Below are 22,455 nucleotides of genomic sequence, written 5' to 3' on the forward strand. Positions count from 1 at the left end.
TTAAACTACAGTAACTGCGGGGAAACACGATGCCTCGGGATCGGAAACGTAAATGATCAAACCAGCCTGTGGCCGCGGAGACGTCTCCATTTAGGAAGAAGATTGACTGTACTTTCTGTACTCAAGATTGGCTCTCACATACTGTTAGCAAGGAAGTACTCAGGGAAAAGCTGAAGTATTAAAACTTTATTTCCTTTATTTGTGTAATGGAAAATGATAAAAACGTACAGCTCAGCAACATCGCCTTGGCTAGGATAGGTCAGTGTTTTTTTTTAATCAATATCAATCAAATAATATTTATAATATAACAATGTGTTCTGAGGAAAGCAAAATAAGAGATAAAGAGTGGAAATAAATTATCATAATAACAATAACGATAATAACAATTAACCTTTATAAACATTTCTTTGCTTGTATGTCGTATCCATAGAGTCCATTCAGAGGGAATCATGCCCAAGGGGGGAGTGTATTCCAGCATGTTAGGGGGGATCAACTTAGAGCTCTTCTCTCTTTCTGTCTCTCTCTCGTTGACTCATCACGTACGCAGAGAGTCAGAGTCCTTTGCTAAAGAGTTTCTGAGGAGGCCGTTCTCAAAGGAACCGCCACACAGTGAATCTGCAAAGACACATCCTCTCTTTCAGGACAGTACCAAAGTGACTCAGTAAAACGTAACGAAAAGCTAAAAGCAAAGTGAGTTCTCTCTCTCCCTCTGCTCTGTCCCCAGTGTCTAGAAGGGAGAGGTGCTTTTAAAACGCGCGGACCGTCCTCTGTACAAGTTGACGTGGTTGTTGATGAGATGACAGCTTCCTCGGCAGTGTCCAAGCAGGAGCGAAACCGACACGAACCCCTTCGCGTCCCTCACCTGTGGAAGATTTCTGTACGGGAGGGGAGGGAAAGCCAAACGCAAAGCCTCTGTCGAGGGGATGCGGGCGAGCGTGGGTCTTCAGTGAGGTTCGGCCCAGGCGGGAGAGCGGCTGGAATGGTGAGGGTGGCTGAATGTGGGGTGAATGGGAGTCGGCGTGGGCAGCATGTGTCCGGAATGGCTGAACGGTGGCAGGTGGCCCATGTGTGGCATGTGGCTTGCCAGAGCGCTGGCGCTGCCAAACGGAGAGGTCTTGTCCTGCATGCACTTGGAGAGCTCCTCGAAACCCTCGCCAGATCGTTTACTCCTCTTGGACTTGCTGGACATCTTTCGGTTGCGTGTTTGGATGCCCTCTTTTTTCATGGTCAGTGGCCTGTTGACCTACAAGAAAAGCGATAGCGTAGGTTAATGATGAGCACGAAGGAACTACAAAAAGGATGGAGGTCTTAAAGTACGTGTTTTACATAGGTACAGATACAATTTAAACTCGAAAGCTAATTAAATGGAGTTTTGAGAACAGAAACCACAGCAACAGTAGATGCTCAAGGTCTCATTAAAATCTTTATATGCCAAAACCAGTCATAAGAGTCGATTTTTTGAAATTCAGATTTATACATCATCTGAAAGCTAAATAAATAAGCTTTCCATTGATGTATGGTTTGGGGATGGGACATAGGACACAACTATTTTAATATCTAGAATCTGAGGGTGCAAAACAATCAAAATATTGAGAAAACCACCTTTAAAGTTCCAAATGAAGTTCTTAGCAATGCATATTACTAATCAAAAATGACATTTTGATATATTTATGGTAGAAAATTTACTAAATATCTTCATGGACCATGATCTTAATATCCTAATGATTTTTTGCATAAAAGAAAAATTGCTAATTTTGACCCATACAATGTACTTTTGGCTATTGCTACAAATATACCCGTGCTACTTAAGACTGGTTTTGTGTTCCATGGTCACAAAAAAAACTCACTATATTACATATCTTCAAAAATGTATAACAAACTTGTGTTTTGATTTTGTTTTTTAAGTAGGCTATATAACCTGTTTTATGTTAAGACAACCTATCCTTGGCACTGAAAGCGTTCTCCAAAATTCATTGTATAAATTACGCATTTATTAGATGTAGTATTTTACACAAATTATACATCAAAGTGTATAATGTAGTCTTTTATGCTTTCAGGGTTGAATTTCAAACGAAAACTAGACATGGAAACAAAGCAATTCAGCAGCTCAGCTGTCACACAATTCCGTTTTTCTCTTTCCTCCTTTGTTTCGCTTGTTTCATTAAGGTGAAATGTATTTATTCGTCTGCTAAATAGATCGCAGCCAAGCTTAACATTAAAAAAGGCTAGTTTCAGACAACTCCGAATTGATAGCCTATAACTGACGCCGTATCTTGAATGGCAGACCCGCCCTGCCGCCCCTCCTGGGAATAACGCCCTCCTTTGAAACAAAGCTGGATTAATCTAAAAAGAAAACGGTCAACGGGCTCTGTCTGACAGGGAAAGCCGGCTTTGCGTCCCCGGCCTCAGTTTTCCCTCTCTTCAATCGATACAAGCTGTCCGCCCACTTGACCACTTCGCTGTCACTTTCAGTGTTTGCGACTCTTAATACTCACGTTGTGGAGTTTGTAGTAGAGCCCGCAGGCGTTGCACACCGGGTCACCGTTCCCGTTGCGCCGCCACAGAGTGGTCGTGGTCGTCTGGCAGTTCGCGCAGCAGGTGCCAGCTCGCCTCGCAGCAGACTGTAGACAAGACAAAAACAAAAATATTCAGTGCTGTGTGCTAAATTAAAAGATCCATTATCCAAAACGACAATTTTAAAACCACCATGGACATCTAAAAAAAGGCTGTACCAATTTTAAAACGTAGCTATAATTCCGATTCTATGGTTGAGCCTTTTTTATTCTGATTATTGCGTGAAGTCGCAAAGTTGCGCGACAACTGTAAAAAAGCCTAATATAGGCAAATGCATTAACCTATAGCCTAGGTCTGTTTCTTGGCGGAAGCTTGTTGTTACCAATGTTAATGCTAATTGTAGTCTTAATTTTTTTAATCATAATGCTGTTGCCGCATATTGATTTTGTCTCTATATTAATTTTTGAGATATTTGTATTGTACCGAATCCCATCGTCGAATGGACTATATCTTGCAATTTCTATTCTCCACACTGTAATATCAATCAGGGGTTATATAGGCTTTGGGTTGAAAGTATTCGTGATAAAAATCTGATGGGGTGAAGATTATTATGACTCACTCTTGCTATGTGTACTCTCCACCAGACAGCGTTTCAAAACGATCCCCAAATAACATTAAAGCCAACGCGGCCTAGACATATGCAATCTCTTACAGTGAGTCGCCTCCGTGTTTGGGTTAATTAAATATAGCCTATTCTGTGCGTTTAAACACGCTAAATTCAATTTTCCAATTTGTGCCTTGATTAGAAAAAAACTGTGCCCGATGAAATTGGTTTTATTCTGACCTGTATCTAATAAATTCTGCCATATTTCGGGAAATACATTAGACAGATCATTAATTTATAACGTTTCGATGCACTGCTCGCCTTGATGCCTCGAATCAAACGCTTCAGTGGGCGTGGCGACTGCAAAGCCGGGTCATCAATCCTCTGTTCGCTTTTTGTCCATTACGGATCAATTTTTCACACATAATGAGAAACATGTATAGGCATACAAGGCAATTCCCCCGCAGTCCAACACATATAGCATTCGCAGTTTGTGTTCGTTAACGATTTACATAATATTTTCTATTGAGCTTTTGTAAAAAGCGGATCTGAATTTTTTTAAAAACGCCGCTATGAATAAAATTAAACAAAACGCAGACGACAACAAAAACACACACATTCCGATACTTAAACTCAGTACCAGTCGAGCATGACAAACAAGAGAGCAAAGAGTATAAATCCATTTATTTTCCAATCCCTGCCCCAGCCCCTTCACACATAGTGCTCTGATAATCGCTTTACAGTAGATGTCATTCGGGCCTGCCGGGGCCAGAGAAAATTCAGCCGGGTTTGTTGAAGACGGAAACACCCGGGAGCCTGGCTTCCTTATCGGGCCCGGGCAGATATCCGGATAGGAAACAACTGGATGGCCTTTGAACAGCGCTCTGAAAACACTTCAGCCCAAAATGCAAAAGCATGGCCCAGCACACTGACTCCATGGAAAACCCTGTGGCCTTTTTTCACCATGAGAACATATAGAGAAAGAAACTAAAGGGGGAAAAAATCGAATGTTGGAACAGCTATGTTACACCTACCACTACTAAAAATAATAATAATAATCATGGTCATTAGGAACTGTTTAAAAATCATATTTAAATTCCTCTTTGAATATGTCACTCTATTTGTAATTCAGTACAAAGCTCATGGTTCTCCTAATGAGTCTGTAAGAGTCTCTTCCACAGCACTGGAAATAAGATTCCCTTTGAGACGCTTGTATTTACACTCTGATGGTCACTTAGCCAAGTGAAAATTAAATTATGACACATGGCTGATAGAAAAAGACGGTCTCACTCAATTAAACCGCTTGTTGTGTCTCCAAATGAATCTCTATAATAATATTACGTCACTTTTTGAAAGACTGCAAAAATGACTCAATAACAGAGTAAAGAGACAGAGGCAGAGATATAGAGTTTCACCCGCTAAAGGATAAAATAAGATTATGTGAATAGAAAAATGTAGCCATAGATTGTATGCTTTGAAAATTCATCTGCTTTCATAGAATCCTGATGCTGAAAAAAAAACGGTCACCCTGTCCAGATATTTTATTCCGATGAGATATGATATTTAAATAAAAGCACAAAGCCTTTCTTTAAAGCTGTCCATGAACCATAGATAAAAAAAGGAGATTAATGACCAAAGCGTAATCAAGTTTGACTTTTCACACGTCTTGCTTAATGATTTCTCGAGAAAACAGCCACATACTCTTGAAATGTTAGTTTTGCTAACAGTCATCTCAATGCAAAAGGTCATTAAGATAAATCAAAATCCCAAATCAAACAAACAAAAATCTGCTTTTAAACATCATCGAGACTGAATGAGATAATCATGCTGGCAGCGATTCTAAAATGGAACCAGAATCATAAGCCAGCCACACAAAACAAAACCAATGGCATGTGGCTCTCTAAACACCCCCAGAAAAAGTACAACTAGATCAAACTGCCAGATCTAAACAGATGCGCTCAGACAATACTGCGGCAACAGGTTTCTCTCACTGTGGAGTGGTGATAATTGTACCGGCATGGGCATTGGTATCAGTGACAGTATCAGAACTAGAAGCAATAATGATAGCGGGAACAATGGCAATAGTAGCAGTATTGTAACAGGCAGAGTAGGGGATCACCAGGGGGTGAGGGCGACAAACAATTCCAGGAAGATTATAGGGAAAATATAACTTTCCTGGAATTGTGCTCGGGCTTTCTGCTCAGTGCTCCTATTTAGCCCTCTTTCTCACGTGTGTGGGGAACTTAAAGAATTCTGGAGGGCTCATCGACTCACCAGTCTGCGCTTTGGCTTGATAAGGGGTCGGTTCTGGCCGTTCATCTTGTGGTACAGGCCGCACGCGTTGCAGAGGTAGTGGCCCGTTCCGTCCCGCCGCCACAGCGGGGTAGAGGTGGCTCCGCAGTTCACACATTCACGCCCCTCTGTGCAGAATTCAGGTGGAGGAAAAGCAAAGGGAAATTTATATAATTAAGAGGTTCACACTCCATCTACAATACAGGAACACGGGGTCATGCAAAGGCACGGTCTGGCCAGAGAAAAACAACTCCCAAGTTAATTAGACAATATCTAACATGACATCCACACTGGAATCTCTTATCTGAGCTGGATGCATTACATAACTCATATCGGAATTTGTGAACGTGCATGTGTTTCTGGAAGAAGTAACTGTTTGAAAAATGAGCAATACATTCAGGTTCTGCTCTTAAGTTACCTACACACCAACCTTTTATTTATCTCCTACAGAAAGACTACTAAATATCAGTCTGTTTTTGCAGCTACAATGACAAGAAAGGGATTCAATTATGTGTTAATTCTGCGGTATACGTCCCCACTCCTGTTTATCAGCCAGCTGTCCCGGCTTGTCCTATTCTCAGGTGTCATTTCACAGTAAAGCACCCTAACCTGCTGGAGGGGCCCTGTGCGTTAATTCATATGCTCTTCCTCCTCACTCCCCTGAGCACCTCTCTATTATTCACATTATAATGTGAGATAGTCGCTGTCCCACCCTGACCAGAGAAAAGAATCTGCCCGGACAATGGACGCTCTTTTGAAGTGCATGTGATGTGTTGTAATTCAGTCATTTTCATTCCATTTTCTGTTTAGGCTTGACATGGTTAGAGTATCACTCGCATTTTAAATGTACTGAAACTTAGGGAGTGTTAGGTGAAAATGGGCCTGCAAATGGCTGAGTAATCAGAGGTAATTTGAAGGTGTATATTAATGAGTTTGTAAACTTGACTTATGCATATTTTCCTTTAATATCTTATTCATTTTAAAATAAATTCATATATTTTTTTCTGTGAGTGCTAAATCATGTTTGTAGGATTGGTTAGATTGTTTACAATGAATCTCTTCAGCTAAAGAATGTTTTTTTAAAGCTATTTACTATGCAAATCAAAATAGTTCTATTCACTCATGCATTTTTTTTAGCACAAAATATTTTCCACATTCATAGGTTGTTAAAAAAATAAATGCATAAAAGTTAAAACAATGATAAAGACATATTTTGCATTTCTGTATTACTGAGAGGGTTAATAATATAGAGTAGGCTACCATATTTGTTATTCACCTTGTTATGTACACAATATTACTTCTATTGTAATATAATATGTAATAAGAATTTAATGTAATGTAACTGTAATGCAAAGTGTTGCAAATAGTAGATCAACGTAAAGATAGCAGGTCGTGCATAAATGAGCAAGCAAAAACAGCAGGGTCCTGTCGCCTGTGAAGGCCTGTCCCGCCGGGGTTTTGTTAGTATTGGGGTCGTGGGAGGGCGAAGGGGGGAGTATGTCGTGATTTGTTCAGCTGAAGGTATACAGGATATGACTGGAGCCAGCGCGTCGTGACTCCTCAACGTTTTAAGCGCTATAAGGGCTACATTTATAGGAAAACATAGCGTGAGGCAACACGCAGCCCGCCAAATAAAATCATTAAAATCATCAATCTTAAGACCTAACAAAAGAGGAAAAAACGAATCTTTGTGGACATGTTACCTGTGTTTTTAATAATGTAATAATTAAATCCAAAGTTTGCAAAAGTTTTTCATTTTTCATTTAATTTTATATTTTATTTTATGCAAGCCATTTTTCTCTTAATTATTCGTTGACTGGATCCCTTGCAATGCTTTATCATAATGTTCTAATGTTAGACATGTATGTTTCTTCAACTTTATAATTTATTTAATTTTGTCTGAATTGCCTTCACTGGTAATTAAATTCAGTGTGGTCGAAAAATGCAATAAACTTAAAAAACACGTTGTAACTTTGCCACCACTTACAATTAATTTAGAAAATTATATAAGGCTATAAGTTAAAAATGTTGATTTTAGTTTTGTACGTCTTAGTGTTTAGTGTTTTTTATGTTGGCTTTGGTTAATAGTTTATGCAAGATAACCACTTTTGTATGTCTTTTTAAAGGGAACGGTACATTCTATTGTATTTTGGTGTGGCGTTTTTAAGAGCTGCTGAAACTTGTCGCGTGTCATATTTTAAAAACTGCGGTTTAGAGGTGCCTCGAGGCAGATTCTTAAAATGGCGGTCCATCTGATTAGACAAAAATCAGTAAACTACATTTACAACTAAAACGTTGGGTCTGCGAAAAAAAAGCATGAGGAAAAATGTGATTTTGCGAAATGTAATTATTTTAAAACATTACACAAAATCCTACACATATAGACATTTTTTTTTTTTTTTTTTTTTGTAAAAAAAATGCACTTTAAAATGCTCCCTAAGCCAGTGTTTCTCTAAACATGCATGTTTAGGCTACTCTTCACTTCATAGTCGAATCAGAGCTAATGAAACTCACCTGAGCACGACCGCGTCTTGCTTTTGCATTTAGGTGTGAAGCTTGAAGCGGATCCACTGAGGAGGGTACCAGGATGAAACAGACCGCCGCCGTACTCGTGTGGCGTGGGCAGAGAGTACGTTGGGTAGGTTGGGATGGGGTGATGTGTGGACGGTGTTTGAGCGCTCATAGCCAGGCTTCCCCGAAGAGGACTACATCCCTCCATTTTCATCCCATCGGCGATGGACACTTGGTACTTGATGGACTCCTTTTCATCCATTCTTGCAGTGGTGGAGGTCGGAGAAGAAGGGCCGGGGTCCGGTGAGACGTCTTTCGGTGGAGTTGGGGGGAAATTATAGAGGGGATGTGGACTGGAGTGGGTTGCGGATGTGAGGGAAGAGACGGGAGCGGTGCTGGAGCTGCTGCTGCACGGGTAACCGGCGCTGGCGGGGTGCAGGCCAGGCTTGCTGAAGTGACTGACCGCCCAGGCGTTGTGGTGGGCGGCGGAGAGCGCTGCCTTCCCGCTGTCCAGCCAAGGAATACCGGGACTGTGTATGAGGTGTGGCCGGCAGACCTGACTTCCCGTGAGACGAGCTGAGGAATTTAAGACAGAAACAAACATAAAGCTCGATTCGAAATGAACATTCCCAGCAAAATGTCTATTTCCTCTTGTTTTTTGCCAAAACACCAGTTTGTTTCAAAAACCAAAATGTCTAATGTTCACTCTCACCTGTTGACTCCGTACTCGAACAATACAAACTTGACATTGAGATAAAATAAAACTATCTTAAATATCAGTTATGCAACACACACAGAAACCCGCAGCTGACGATTCACCCTTTGGTCCAGTGTTTGTTCAAACTGCTTAACACTTAAAAGATATTTTCCATCGCCTCGACGTGATTTTCTCAACAAAAACGCACTTACTCATAAGAAACAGACGTACAATCTCCTTACACACGACAACTTTCAACGAAGCCTTCTCACTACAGCCTGTTGTTCGCACAAATTACACACTTGAACTAAGAAGTTCATCAGGAATTTTTCGTTTTGATTTGGCATCCGGGAAGTGCCTTGATCCCCCTCTCTCTCTCCCTGACACGAACTTCCCTTTCCTCATCAAGTCATTCGCTGGACATTTTCTTTTTCTTCTTATCTTTACATTTCAACGTGCACCTCTTGGAGATGACAGTTCACGCCGGAGAGAAGAAATCCGATATCTAACATTTTTAACACATTTTTGTCATCCTTCGGATTAGCTAATTTGTAACTGCAAGGCATATAGTCCTACGCATATTATCGTTTTGTATAAAACAACAACAAAATAATTTACAGGAGCATATTATTATTGAAGTATCGAGACGTCTTAGCTATAAGACAGTCCCGTATTTAGGCCGCACTACGTTTCACTTCAAAGCCCGTGAGTGTAAAAGTCATCGAAATATTTTGGTTTTACAAGCACAACACTGTTATACTAAAGGTTTACTAGTTTTAAATATAGCCAACTGTGCCAAAATGCGCATAAATGTTGTCAACAATGTCAAGTTTAGTTACTACACCTTTTGAAGTAGAGGCTACAACCAAAGAACTACGTAAACAAAATATCTCTTTCGCCATAAATATGGACAAGATTTAACATCGATGTTACATATTTCAATATAAATAATTATAAAATAATTTAGCAGTAGCAGTAACAATGGGCCTACTATTTCAAACAGCTTCACAAATAAGTTTACATTTAGCGCTTGGTATTAAAGAAGCAAACAATCAGTATTATATAATATATAACACATTTTGCTTCATGATAAATGTAAATAGTAACTGAAATATGTCCTGGAAATTACATAATGACGACATGCATTAAAAGACATTCTGTCATCAAAATATTAGCCCAAATAGAAATTTGACGTAAAGAAGCATCTTACCGTGCGCTTGTCCATATGATACTCTAGCCCGAGAATTGGAGTAGTAAGGGTTCCCCTGCGAGTCCAAGTGATTCAAGAACACATCCACCTCGTCCGGGGGCAGAAGAGGAGCCATGGGCTCCATGTAATTGTGTGTAAGCCCGTGATGATGGGACTCTGGGTGCTGGCCGTTGAGTACCGCATGATGATGGGCCATCCACCGAGACTGATCGGCCGCAACCTCCATGTCTAAGATGGTCCGCGCTTCGAAAATGTTTCGAAAAGTTCTGGATGCCTACCGAAAACCTTGCGGACACTAACAGACCCAGGAGCACCACTATGGTCCTTTAGATTATTAAGATATGTGTCGTTAGCTTACTGCTTCAGTTGGGGATGCCCTGTTCCCTTTTTGCACATGCCCTTATTTTTGGAGGAGTGCTTCTTTGCTTTCAACAGTGCTCAGGAACACCTGTAATAAAACAACAAATAGATGCATATCAGTTTTGTAACGTTGAATACATTGCAAGACTATAGATCTAAAGATCTTTGTAAAATCTAACATAAGCTTTTTCGAAATATAGGTTGAAGCCTGTAAAAAATAATAATAAGTCCCTGCATTACAGGCTTGCGCACTTTCAAAGAACTATCGGAAAGTACTCACGGCGCAAAGTAGCATTTCAGCACTCCAATCCTCTGTTTATTTTCCCCGTGTTATTCCTATACAAAGAATGTTAATCCTCAAGATGTCTGCTGACATTCGTAATTCGCCACTGGTTTAAATTGTCCACAGCCCAATTGTTAAACTCTCCCTAAAAACACTGCGGCTGTCTGAAGCGGAGAGAAGTCTCATTAATGAATTGTGCCTGTGTACTGTCGGAACTGGCGCCAGTAGATTCCATATCTTACGAACATGGGCGGGGTCACGGGCTGGCAGTGATCGCTCTGTTAACCAATAGCAGATCGCGCAGACTTCCATTGGCTCGGACATCATGCTTTCCGAACTGCCACGGCGACTATCGGCCTAGTGCTCCACATTCAGAGAGCTGAGAGACTCGTCATTCAGCGGAGCAATTTAATGAGATCTTTTATACCTTTCTTAGAGCTTCACGTTGATGTGGTGCGAGACTGTTGTCTTTTTACTCAAAACCAAAAGAGCGCAGAATGACCTGAAATAATGAACGTAACAGCAAAGTCTTATATAAGTCCTCAGAACGTTTATCAAGACAAAAAGCAAATTAAACTAATTATATTTTTAATTGAATCGTAATATTAACCGACATAGGTTAGACTAGGCATACTTTTATAGTGCCAAGATAGTGCCAACCAGCAGTTACTTTAATATTCTGTACTGGTATCGTAAATAAATTTAGGGTTATGATTTATTGCTCTTATCATAACCTTTTCTTAAAGAATTTATTAATGTGATTAGACCCTGTTGCATGGCCATTAACATTTGCTTAAAACAACAAAACCTGTATCAGTGCAGTGTCACATGCGATATATGCCTAATGCAAACAAACACAATTCCTAGCACCTCAGGCATTAATTGGGGAGGAGTATTTTATGGTCTCTAAATTGGGGGCTATTGTTCTTGCGCGTCTAATTGTTTTAAATTAGTTGTCACCACATTCTTCTTGTGAAAACACTGGCTTTGTATGCTGTTTCAAGCGATCAAACGTCACTTTACATATTAATAGCGGGCCCGTCTCTCGGTGGTGCCGACAGGTCGCATGGGCAGGTCCAAATAGAGCCAATTGGTGGCCATTAGGGCAGCTTCGTTGATTCTTGCTTACAATTATCTCGTGGCAAAACAAGCAGCAGGCTCGCCCACCGCAGGCAGAAAGACAGAACGTCGCCAATTAGCTTGATAAGCGTTAAGATAAACTGTGTGGATACAGGTTAGTCTGCTGAAGACCTCATTTGCATACGAGCTTTAATAACTTGTTTCAGCTTTCACCCATCAATACTACAATTGTTTGTCTATCCTATTAAGTCAAAAATGGTTATCTTTCCTATTCCACACGTTTTAAATTTAAAGGTAGCCTAATAACAAATTTATTCCAGCGGAAACTCCAATTCAAATAAACATTTAATGAACATACGAAATCCTCTTGACTGTTTATAAAATGCAATATAGTGTTTATAACAACGCGCTCCTTTGGATCACACCTTTGGTAGCTCTCGTGGCCTCTAACTGCTTGTAGCAACGCTTTGTGTATATTAATTATTCATTTAGCTTGTCTGGTTGGATCAATCAAAGAGAACACAAGATAGACTTATCTACCAGAGTGCTCCAGCTCGTTCATCGCTATCTTTCCAGAATAACTTTTTGGGTAATTTTGTTTTCTTACCCGAGTCACTCTTAAAAATAAAGGTTCCTTATTGGCATCAGTGGTTCTATAAGGAACCTTGAACATCCATGGAACCTTTTAAATGCAAAATTATTATTATTTTTTTTTTAAATGTTCTTCAAAGGGATTTTTTAGGAACTTTCCATTGAAAGGTTCTTTGGGAAACCAGAAATGGTTCTTCTAGCCTATGGCAACACTGCAAAAAACACCCTTTTGAAACCTTTATTTTTAAGAGCGTAGGCTAACACTCCAGGTTTACAACAAACAGCGCTTTTACAAATGAGAAATTGCGTTTTAACTCATATCGGACATTCTAACCTTTGAAATAATGGTGTGTTTATCTGATCATACCTAAATGTATTTTGTATTATTATTATTTAAAGCAGAAGTTTTAGTCTGCGTGCTCTCCTCTGAAGCAATAATGATTGACATGCAATAATTGGAGCGCAGCTCAGAGCCCCTACCGGCCGCCACTCTGACGCCGTGACTTGACGTCACAGTATCTCGGTAAAGGAGGAGGAAAAATATAGATGGGCTATAAAGACTTTCCCAAAGCTATCTACAATTAGAATGTAATGCACAGCATTGAGGACTTGCTCTATGCATTGTGTGTTTTCATCTAAACATATAACCAGATGCATAAAAAAAAAAAAAACTCTGTGAGAGTGAGAGTTTTGGTCCGGCTGAAGAGTAAATAATCAATTTGGGCACCATTGCAACAATGAACACTTAAACCACAAAACTTCTGTCAACGCTGGTTGTAGTATAAAGATGCTCAGACAAGCTCTGTGGCCTTATTGTGACAATATCAGATGCTTTAAATCCCTTTTTAACACACTGGATTCTAGCCAGGGGCCCTGCACAGCACAAAAAGCCCTGGCAGCCAGAAGCCAACAAATTAGAATGTACAGGATAATATGACGCTTGGTTTTACAGTGTAATTATCCTTTTTACACACAGTCTTACATCAGAAAGGTGCAATACCAGATTATGCAGACATAAAAATTGTCTAATATGTCACAGGCATCTCTCACAATGTCATAACTGCTTTATCTGAGTGCTGTGCTACTGAATAATTTAACGTAATATATATAAACAAAGTCTTTGCAGAGGCGACTTGTATAGGCCTACTACGCCTCATCCTCCTCAGCCCTAAATATTAAAGTGAAAAATAAAATAGGAATTATCTGAAATACAGATATTAACATATTTTAATTGTTTTAGTTTTATTAGTAGTTATTGTTAATTATTTTGAATAATTTCATTCTAATAACAATTTGCAGCATTTGCAGCCATGCCATCCCAATCAGTTTTAGCTCTAATAAAGACTATTGGTTCAGCTCACCTAGGGCTAAATATTCTTTAGAGAATACCTGAACTAAATGCCTGTGGTAATCTCGATGTTAGAACAAAAGAGAATGTCCTTTTAGGGACTTAGGGTTTAAGGTTGGGGGTGTTACTAAAGCGATTCCCCCAACTGAGGACTCTAACTCGCTCTTCTTTAAATGTGTGGGTGCAGATTCAGACTTTATTTCTTACGTAACGCAAGCTGTGTCGTCCATCGTGTGTGTGACTGTGACGACGACACTGACATCACGCTTGTGATGTCACATTAATTCGCTTTAAATTAATTGCGTCAAAAATAATGGAAACAAGCTCCGCGAAAATGGAGGCAATCATTCCCTTAATTAACAGGTGCCGTGAAATGGCTTTGCCCGTTCGTTCCATCACCGCGCATTTATCATTCTCCGTGGGGTTAAAAGAGGGCAGGAGGGGGCAGAGAGCGGCACAGAAGGGTTTGTGAAGATAAGCAGGCACTGGGATATAGGGGGAATGACACAGACCAGCTGAAGCGGTATTGTCCTTTACTCACGGGTAATTAGATTGTGACAGGGCACTCGGGGGCAGACACAAGCACAGGCAAAGTCACAAGCCTCCTGTCCTCTGCTGAAGCATGGATAACAGGGATTGAAAGCAAAGCGTCTCACCCCCTTTTCATTTCATCCAACAATCCACATTATTTTGAAACAAAGTCTCATATTTGTGCATGCGTGAGCAGTAGTATGAAAAGCTGCATCTAGCTGCATTTATTCTCCCGCTTTTTGTCTTGTGCTATTTAATGAGTAAAGTTCTTATTCTGAGTGATAGCGTTAGTTTAGTCGGAAAATGATCCGGTGGCAGTCATAAATCTGAAGGGTGATGACAGCGCGCCCGCCCTCCTTTTGTGGTTGACAGCTCTTGGAGTCAATGATTTAAATAAACAGCACAGGTGGGCTAATGCAAGCGTCCTTGGGGCATTCCAGAGAAAGCTAATTCCTCAACTCAACCACATCACATTAGCTTTCACATGTACAATCATTCAATAAGGGAAAAAAATATCGTTGTTATGCTCATTTGAAATATTGGCGGAAAATGCGATTTTCGTGTTCTTGTTGAATATCAACATCTTATCCTCACAATCACAAATTGCATCGTTGGTTAAATCTTAAATATTCTATATGATATTTATCATGTGCATTATTTTATGTAATGCGTAAAATTGTATTCGTTTCATTAAGAAACACGTGCTGTGTAATAGCAAACATGCGGTGTAAATTTGTGGAAATGCATTTTGGGATTTTTAACATATTTAGATAACCAAAGATAACCATGTCCAGTGTTACGTTGTTTATAAATTAAAATATGAGTAACTAATAATTTGATAAATGTTATAATATTATATTAATAATATTAGCACGTGAAAAATATGAAGATGAAGATACATGAAAAACCTTTGTCCTTCTAGTTTTTTTTTCTGTTATAACACAAAATGCCTGCAGTCGTGCAAACGCGAATAACGGATTTAGTAACATAACGTGGCATAACAACAATATTTATTTGCTGTATTTATTGTAGTATTATTATTATTATTATTATTCAGCCACGCAAAATGTATTTTTAATTTATTGTATTTGTGTTTTATTATAGACTAAACCATTTAAAACTGCAATCAAACTAAAATCATTCTTTTGATTTTAAATGCAATAAAACGCAGCCCCTAAAACATCATAATTATCACATTTTAAATTTACAGTTCTCTTTATAAATACCGTGGATAATCTCTTCGTATTACTCGACTTCACGCTAGCTGTGTCGAATGATAGTCATACGCAAAACGCATCTTACCAGTGTTTATGATTAGTCTCTCTCCTCTTGACATTTCGCAGAGAAATGTGTCCTGGGGCCAATTCCGTGTGGCAGCGTCTTTGAGGGGCGAGTGGCGGTGATTCGTTGTGCTTTGCGAAGCGCTGAGGCTCCGGGCACAGTCTTCTCTAGCTGGCGATGCCAACCTTTCCAGACAGTCTAGCGTCGTTCCAGAATGCTTTCGCTGAGGATCTTTCTTCAGTGACTTACGGTGTGGTGTAGTGTCTGACACCTCGTACTCTATCTTGTCTTACTCTTCTCGCTCGCTCGCTCGCTCTCTCGCTCGCTGGAAACAGCGAAACTTGAGGCACAAAGTAGGACTGCTGCAACGTAGCCGTGCGTCAGCCAATCTGGTCTTCCGGGTCGTGCTTTGATGGTTAAAAGCTGTGCTGAAGCTGTTATGTGTGGTGTCCTCACTCGTATAATTATGAAACAAGACCCAGTCGCTGAAGGCTTTGCGCATAGCTCTTAAATTTTGACCTTCACATAGACAAACAATGCTGAGAGGATTTGCACCTAAGACTGCCACTCTTAGGTTTGGCAGACTTCATTTCTGGATATATAGACTATATAAGATATATAAGATTTGCACATGAAGTATTGCCGTTCTCATTCAATCGTTGCGATGTTGCAGATGTGTTTGCTTGAGTGTTGTGAATATGTAAATCTTTACTTTTAATATGAGACGCCTTTGGGCTTCCCATCTTAATGAATTCTATTCCTCCTTGATCTTGTCTATAATATGTTGCGACGTTGCGGTCGACCTTGCCTTCCCCCAACGCAGCCAGTTTAAACTCTCTCACAAATAACACCAACTTTTAAAACATGCAAAGCCTTGGTAAATCTCTGGCACGAGACCGTGGGCTCGCGTGCAGCGGCTCAGGCAGGGCAGGTGCAGCTCCAGCCTCTCGCGCCCGGGTTCCCCCAAGAGTGCACGCGCACAATGAGAGCGCGAGAGGAGTGAACTCTGACAGAATTAATTGCATTATGTAGAATGATCAAAATAACAATGTGCAATGCCAGCTATTGTTTTGCATTCATTCAAGGATTCAAGTCAGTCAAATCAGAAACTACTCCTTTTGGCCGCCACCGCCATGGTGAAATAGCGGGCCTATGAGATTAGCCTATGATAAAATCAAAAATTCTACGAAATCCTTGGTTTTTCTTTTGTCTCGCACTTATCAGTAAGGATCGAATAACAGATTTTAAGAAGACGAGTATTTGGCTACTCATTGACTGAGTTTCCGACAAGTGCAACGTGGACGAGGAGAATCGTTTTGTATTGTGTTTATCGGTTGCTATTTGAGTGCTTCAGTTATCTGTCCTATCACTTTGTGAGGATAATGTCATGACACGACTCGCCATGTCTTTTCATAACCAACTTAATCATATCTTATTACAAGTATGACACGACAATATATACAGCCTGTTTCTTGCATTTGCTAGACAGCCAATCACATAAATTTGGAGAAAATTTCTCTAGGTGCTCTAATCATTATAGGTTAGGTTTAATTTGCACAACCACAAAATGTTCGTTTTTGTCCTCATGTACATGTACATGTACCTCATGTAACTTTTGTGTCTATAGACAAACAAGACTTGATTTTCGCATGAGATGCAAACTCTTTATCAAAAGTTAAATGAGTAAAAACATCCAACTGACTTTCTAAATATCCCGTTCATTTTAAATCGAAACGAAGAAAAATAATAACATCATTAAGAGCATTGATTAATTTAACAATACTAACATTATTGTTATTGTAAAACAAAAAATATATATATTTTTTGATTATAAATAAATATTGATTGAGCGTGTGCGGATTTATTAAAGATCTTATTAATTCATCTATTGTCATGTTAAAGCGTTAAGAGCAGTAGGTGCTGGGCTTACAGAAGCTTTGCAATCTGACCAGAAGAAGATGCTCACTCATGATGCTTGCGAGATAAGCGCTTATCAGTCTCGAGCTTGCATCTCCAGCGCATAAAAAAAACTACTTTAGACTAATAAAGGCGACTGCTAAGCTCGCCTGCTCCTTTCCAGCAGCACACTGTGGCAGACACGGTGACATTTCCATTTCACGTTGTCCATCAAAGGCGCAGCAGAGCCGCGCATAGCTGTCTCTGAGTCTGAGTTCTCGCTGCGTCAAAGTGTGCTCGAGAACCCGACTCATTTTCCCTTGAAAAACAGTTTATGAGTTATTTTTGTGGACGCTAAACAGTGACAGACACCGATTCTTATGTAAGATAATGCACTTATTTCACAGACTTGTAAAATACATTTGTTGCTTTTTTATTATCAAATTACTTGTTTTGGTTTGTTTGCATTTTTAATATTTTTCCTCCATTTTTATATTATTCTCATCATTTTTATTACTTTTTTTTTTTTTTTTTACAAGCGCTCTAAAGTTATTATTTATATATGCATGCATCAGATGCCAGGGCCCTCTCCTTCCGATTATTACCGGGGGTAATATTTCATCGGCGTGAGGCAATCTTTGTTCTTTGTGAAGATAATAAATGGCCTAATCGTTATCAGCTTACCGCTGGAGGTGTCAGGACCGAGCGAGGCTGGAAACAGGGTCCAAAGTGGCGCTGAATAAATTGGTGTTTCTTATCTCTCTCCCCCAGATTATCGCCGCCTTTTCAAACCGCCACAACAAATACATTCAATGCATCTAATGCATCATTTGAGGGGGAAGATCGCAGGGGTGATAGAGACAGATAGGCTACCCGAAGGAGAAATATTTACACATTTAACGCGTTCGGGCCAATATTAGCTGGGCTTTTGAGCGAGTTTATTGGACGGGCCGAGGTACACACGCTTAACATATCAATGCAGCCATTATCATTCATATTGTAGAGCTACTGTTGATACGTATCTGCGTGATTATTCTGTCTTGTCATTAGATCTGTTACGTGTTGAATTAGTTGTGAAATTAGCTCGTTTCATCCAAACACTTGTTTTGCCTTCTTTATCCGGCGGATATCAGCAGTATCGTTACTCACCTTTTCTGCACGTCTTTCTTATGGGAAATAAAATCGATAGTCCTATAAATTAATTGAAAGGCAGACAGGCGCTATAGCAGTAGCCTACTGTGCAAATTACTAATCACGGAAACCAATAATAAGAGGCGGTTTCTTCTCGTTAGATTTAAATGAACAACGATTTACATATAATTAAAATCATATAAAGAGCATGTCACAAATTAACTTTTGTTAAAAATAAAAATAACAACATTTGCCCTTTCAAATATTTCTAGGCCCTCAGTCACAAATCATTTTAGTCGAAATAGGTAACTCTCATCATCAGTAGATCTAGAGCTGCCGTTTAGTGTTCTGTAACTGAATAACAACCCGTCCATTAGGCTTTAAAACAGCGGTGATCTCGTTTCATCACTAATGAACGCCTACAAGTTAATTCCATTAAAACGTGTCCTGAAAGTGTAGACGTCATAATGCATGAGAAATTTAAAAATAATCAGTTCAAATTTATTTTCAGTTTCCCCGCGCTGACAGTAGAGACACGTAAAAAGGCAGCCCCTTAAAACAACTGCTGCATTAATTTTTAAAGTAAATTCAAAGTGATGTCAAAGTGATTATTGATTTTATGGTGTATAAAGAAAATAAAATGAAAACTCTAAAAGTGCACGAAACATTATTGTAAAAAATAGAAATAGGTAACAATGTTATTATAATTAAAGAAACATGTTTTACAGTGTACTTTACACAATAAAAAAGTTATTTTTAAGGTGTCTTTCTAATAGCATTTTTCGTATTATCGTTATTATAATATTGAATTTAAAATCCCAGTTTCAGAAAGTATCTCTACTTATAGACTCTATATTGTTTTATTAAATAAACAACTGAGCAGCATTAATATGAAGGCTGAAGTGATAATTACTTGTTTGGAGAAGATGCTGGAGTTTGTGCAGCATGTATCTCTGAGCGCCGTTCTAGGCCCATTCTGCGCACAAGAATGGATTTCAATACTTAACCGTGCTCGAGGTGAATTTTGTTATTTTAGAGAAAGGAGACAGGTTTCCATTTACAATCGAGAGGGGAACGCTGTGCATGTGAGTGACACTTATGACAAAAAGCGCCTTTTTCCAATATATACAAACTCCCCTTTTAATAAAGCGGCATCTTCACCGGGCGCGCGCTCTCTGATGGTCTCCACGGTAACTCAGATAACGGAGCAGCCGTTTTCCATATCTGCACCAGAGTCTATTATACCCCAGGATTAGCTCGTTTTCCGAAAAGGTCAAACACAAAGTCATGAAACCTGGTATTTTCACTCTTCCTGCGAGTCCCTGCATATTCATTCGCATAACATTCGCTCCACTGTCATTTCATTTAGCTAATTTCATCAGGATAATGGGTTTTTTTCAGAGTTGTGTGGGAACTGAGTAAAAACTGTCTACATCACCCGTTTTGTGTTGGAAAAATACAAGCAGCTCGCATTGAACGGAATGACTGATTACAGGCATCGAACCATTTTTGCTTAGTGATATAGTGGCCTCTGGTGGTCAGAGTTGTATTTAGCTCCCACAGCACTTTTGAGACCAGAGAGACAGGATGCGAATTATAGGGGGTTGTAATTAAAATAGTATGGTTAAAACAGAAGGTTGAGAGTATATATATATTATATAAGTATATATTTTTTATATATATTATTTGTTTGTAACGTTCCATTACTACAAAAGTTAGATTACAATTACGCTAGCGAAAATTCGCGCTTGCCTGAGGAGTAACCATAGCAACAGAACAGCGGATAGTTCGAGCGCGGACGATCAGTACCGCACAAAAAACTACGTACTGTTGTTATTTATCACTTCGGTACTAAATTCACACAACACACCAATCACAAAAAACAAACAAAAAACATTAGCCTATTTGTGCCTGTGTGAGTTTTGTTAAACATCTAAGATTGTTAGCCGAGTGTTAAAAAGGCGCCAAATGACAATATTGGTTTAACCGCGTAAATTACTGACAGAAATTCAACGGAAAACGGAACCTGCTAGACACTCATAGACTAATTTGCACACTGTAGAGGGAGTGATATTGTGAAAACAAGGAATTAATTCAACCACGGGAAACTTTAACTTAGCATGGAAAGCCAGAACTATTTTGTAAATCAAACACAAAATGAAAGAGAGAGAGATAGAGGGAGAACACCAGGCACATTTCATGGATGGAATGTCCCAGGTGGGAATCCCAATAGCTGCAGAGGAAGTGTGCTGAGTTTTGGCAGGAAGAGGGCGCTGGGAGGGGTGGTCCTGACTGCGGAGGGGGGGGAGTTTCCTGATATTCCTCTTAACTGGCTCCAGCTCGTGGGTCCTCTTCCCTTCCCCGACTGTCCACTCTCCATAATGCATGTCCAACTCACTCTCACCCCAGCGTTCCTGTCTGCACTCTGCCCTAAAACATCATCCATCCGAAATCACTCCCTACGATCTCCCAGCATTGTTCTCTTTCCAGTGATCTATGTTCAGCTCTGACTCCTTATTTACTCTTATCACCATAGAACTATAAGCACAGGACTGATTTTGTCATTGCATACCTTTGGAAAATGCATGTAAATGCCCAAAGAAAAGAAAAAATACAGCCAGTAACTGTTTAATATCTCAATTATTTCTCATTTGAGATAGATGAGATTAGATGGAGAGCAAATGGGAGCCTAACCTCACATATCTTTCAAAGCTCCAGGTTTGCTGTGCTTGTTTGTAGGTCTGCACAATTTAGCCACAAGGTTGTGGTTGTATGCATGACCATAAAATAATAATACATTTTTAGAATAATTATTATTACTAAATAAAAATATTAAGAAAATTTAGAAACATTAAAAAAAAAAAAAAACTGAGTATTTGAGAAAAAAACAGATGCATTTGTGTGGAGCAGAACCAAGCCTCTCCAGGACACAGAAAATAATGAGCTGCTCACGTGTAATACAACATAGTGCTGCTCTTCACTCTGAAACATGCACTATATTTATTTATTTTTTGTTATGTATTTCAATCACAACCATATGTGACCCTGGACCACAAAACCAGTCTTAAAGTCGCTGGGGTATGTTTGTAGCAATAGCCAAAAAATACATTGCATGGGTCAAAATTATAGATTTTTTTTTTATGCCAAAAATCATTAGGGAATTAAGTAAAGATCATGTTCCATGAAGATTTTTGTAAAATTCCTACTGTAAATATATCAAAGTGTAATTTTTGATTAGTAATATGCATTGTTAAGAACCTAATTTGGACAACTTTAAAGGCGATTTTCTCAGTATTTTGATTTTTTTGCACCCTCAGATTCCTCATTTTCAAATAGATGTATCTCGGCCAAATATTGTCCTATCCTAACAAACCATACATCAATAGAAAGCTTATTTATTGAGCTTTCATGTGATGCATACATCTCAGTTTTGTAAAATTAAACCTTATGACTGGTTTTGTGGTCCAGGGTCACATATTGTGATGGTTTATGGTCACATTTAGTGTTGCTCTTTAAAATTGGGTGAATTCCATTGATTTCAATAGGAATGGGAGTTTTGCACAAGGGAATTTTTTGGGGGAATTTTATGTCTAAGTTGGTCAAACAAAGAGAAAGCTGGTTTGAAAGTCACTTCTGTGTGAGCAGTGCTTCAGACTTCGCTATACAATGACAATGGAAAATGGACTGTTTGTTGTCTGCAAAACTTAGGCGAAATGTGACCACACCTTTACTCTGTATGTGAACAATCTTCTCCTTCTTCTCATATGTAACCCTGGACCATAAAATCATAAGAATCAGTTTTTTTAAAATTGAGATTTATACATCACGAAAAGCTGAATAAATAAGCTTTCCATTGATGTTTGTTAGGATAGTACAATGTTTGGCCAATGTTTTGGTACGGCTATTTGAATATCTGGAATCTGAGGGTGTGAAAAAATCTAAATATTAAGAAAATCACCTTTAAAGTTGTCCAAATGAAGTTCTTAGAAATGCATACTACTGTATTTATGGAAGGAAATTTACAAAATGTCTTCAAAGAACACGATCTGTACTTGATATACAATGTGTTTATGGCTATTGCTACAAATATACCTGTGCTACTCAAGACAGTTTTAGGAGAAACTTC

At 39.2% G+C, this 22,455-nt stretch overlaps 1 protein-coding gene across 2 annotated transcripts; it reads right to left on the reverse strand.

Annotated features, from left to right (window-relative positions):
* Positions 1–213: 213 nt before the first annotated feature.
* Positions 214–15,602, reverse strand: gata2a (GATA binding protein 2a). Of its 2 annotated transcripts, none has more exons than XM_073825728.1 (6): positions 15,324–15,602; positions 9,829–10,276; positions 7,925–8,497; positions 5,393–5,538; positions 2,496–2,621; positions 214–1,243 (listed from the first exon to the last, which is right to left on the reverse strand). In XM_073825728.1, the coding sequence occupies exons 2-6, from the start codon at positions 10,052–10,054 to the stop codon at positions 944–946; spliced, it is 1,371 nt and encodes a 456-aa protein (XP_073681829.1). In that variant the 5' UTR covers positions 10,055–10,276; positions 15,324–15,602; the 3' UTR covers positions 214–943. The 2 variants fall into 2 exon arrangements, with proteins under 2 accessions (XP_073681829.1, XP_073681828.1); XM_073825727.1 differs by lacking the exon at positions 15,324–15,602 and adding an exon at positions 10,469–10,650.
* Positions 15,603–22,455: the final 6,853 nt, after the last annotated feature.

The sequence above is a fragment of the Garra rufa genome, chromosome 20 (assembly GCF_049309525.1).
Source record: "Garra rufa chromosome 20, GarRuf1.0, whole genome shotgun sequence".
Lineage (NCBI taxonomy): Eukaryota > Metazoa > Chordata > Actinopteri > Cypriniformes > Cyprinidae > Garra > Garra rufa.

Bases quoted from the DNA above. Each gene is read 5' to 3' on its own strand.
- gata2a (XM_073825728.1), bottom strand. From the start codon at position 10,054: ATGGAGGTTGCGGCCGATCAGTCTCGGTGGATGGCCCATCATCATGCG. The intron at 5,539-7,924 runs GTGAGTTTCATT...AATTCTGCACAG, and splicing joins CAAGACGCGGTCGTGCTCAG to AGGGGCGTGAATGTGTGAAC. The intron at 1,244-2,495 runs GTGAGTATTAAG...CTTTTCTTGTAG, and splicing joins TCTACTACAAACTCCACAAC to GTCAACAGGCCACTGACCAT.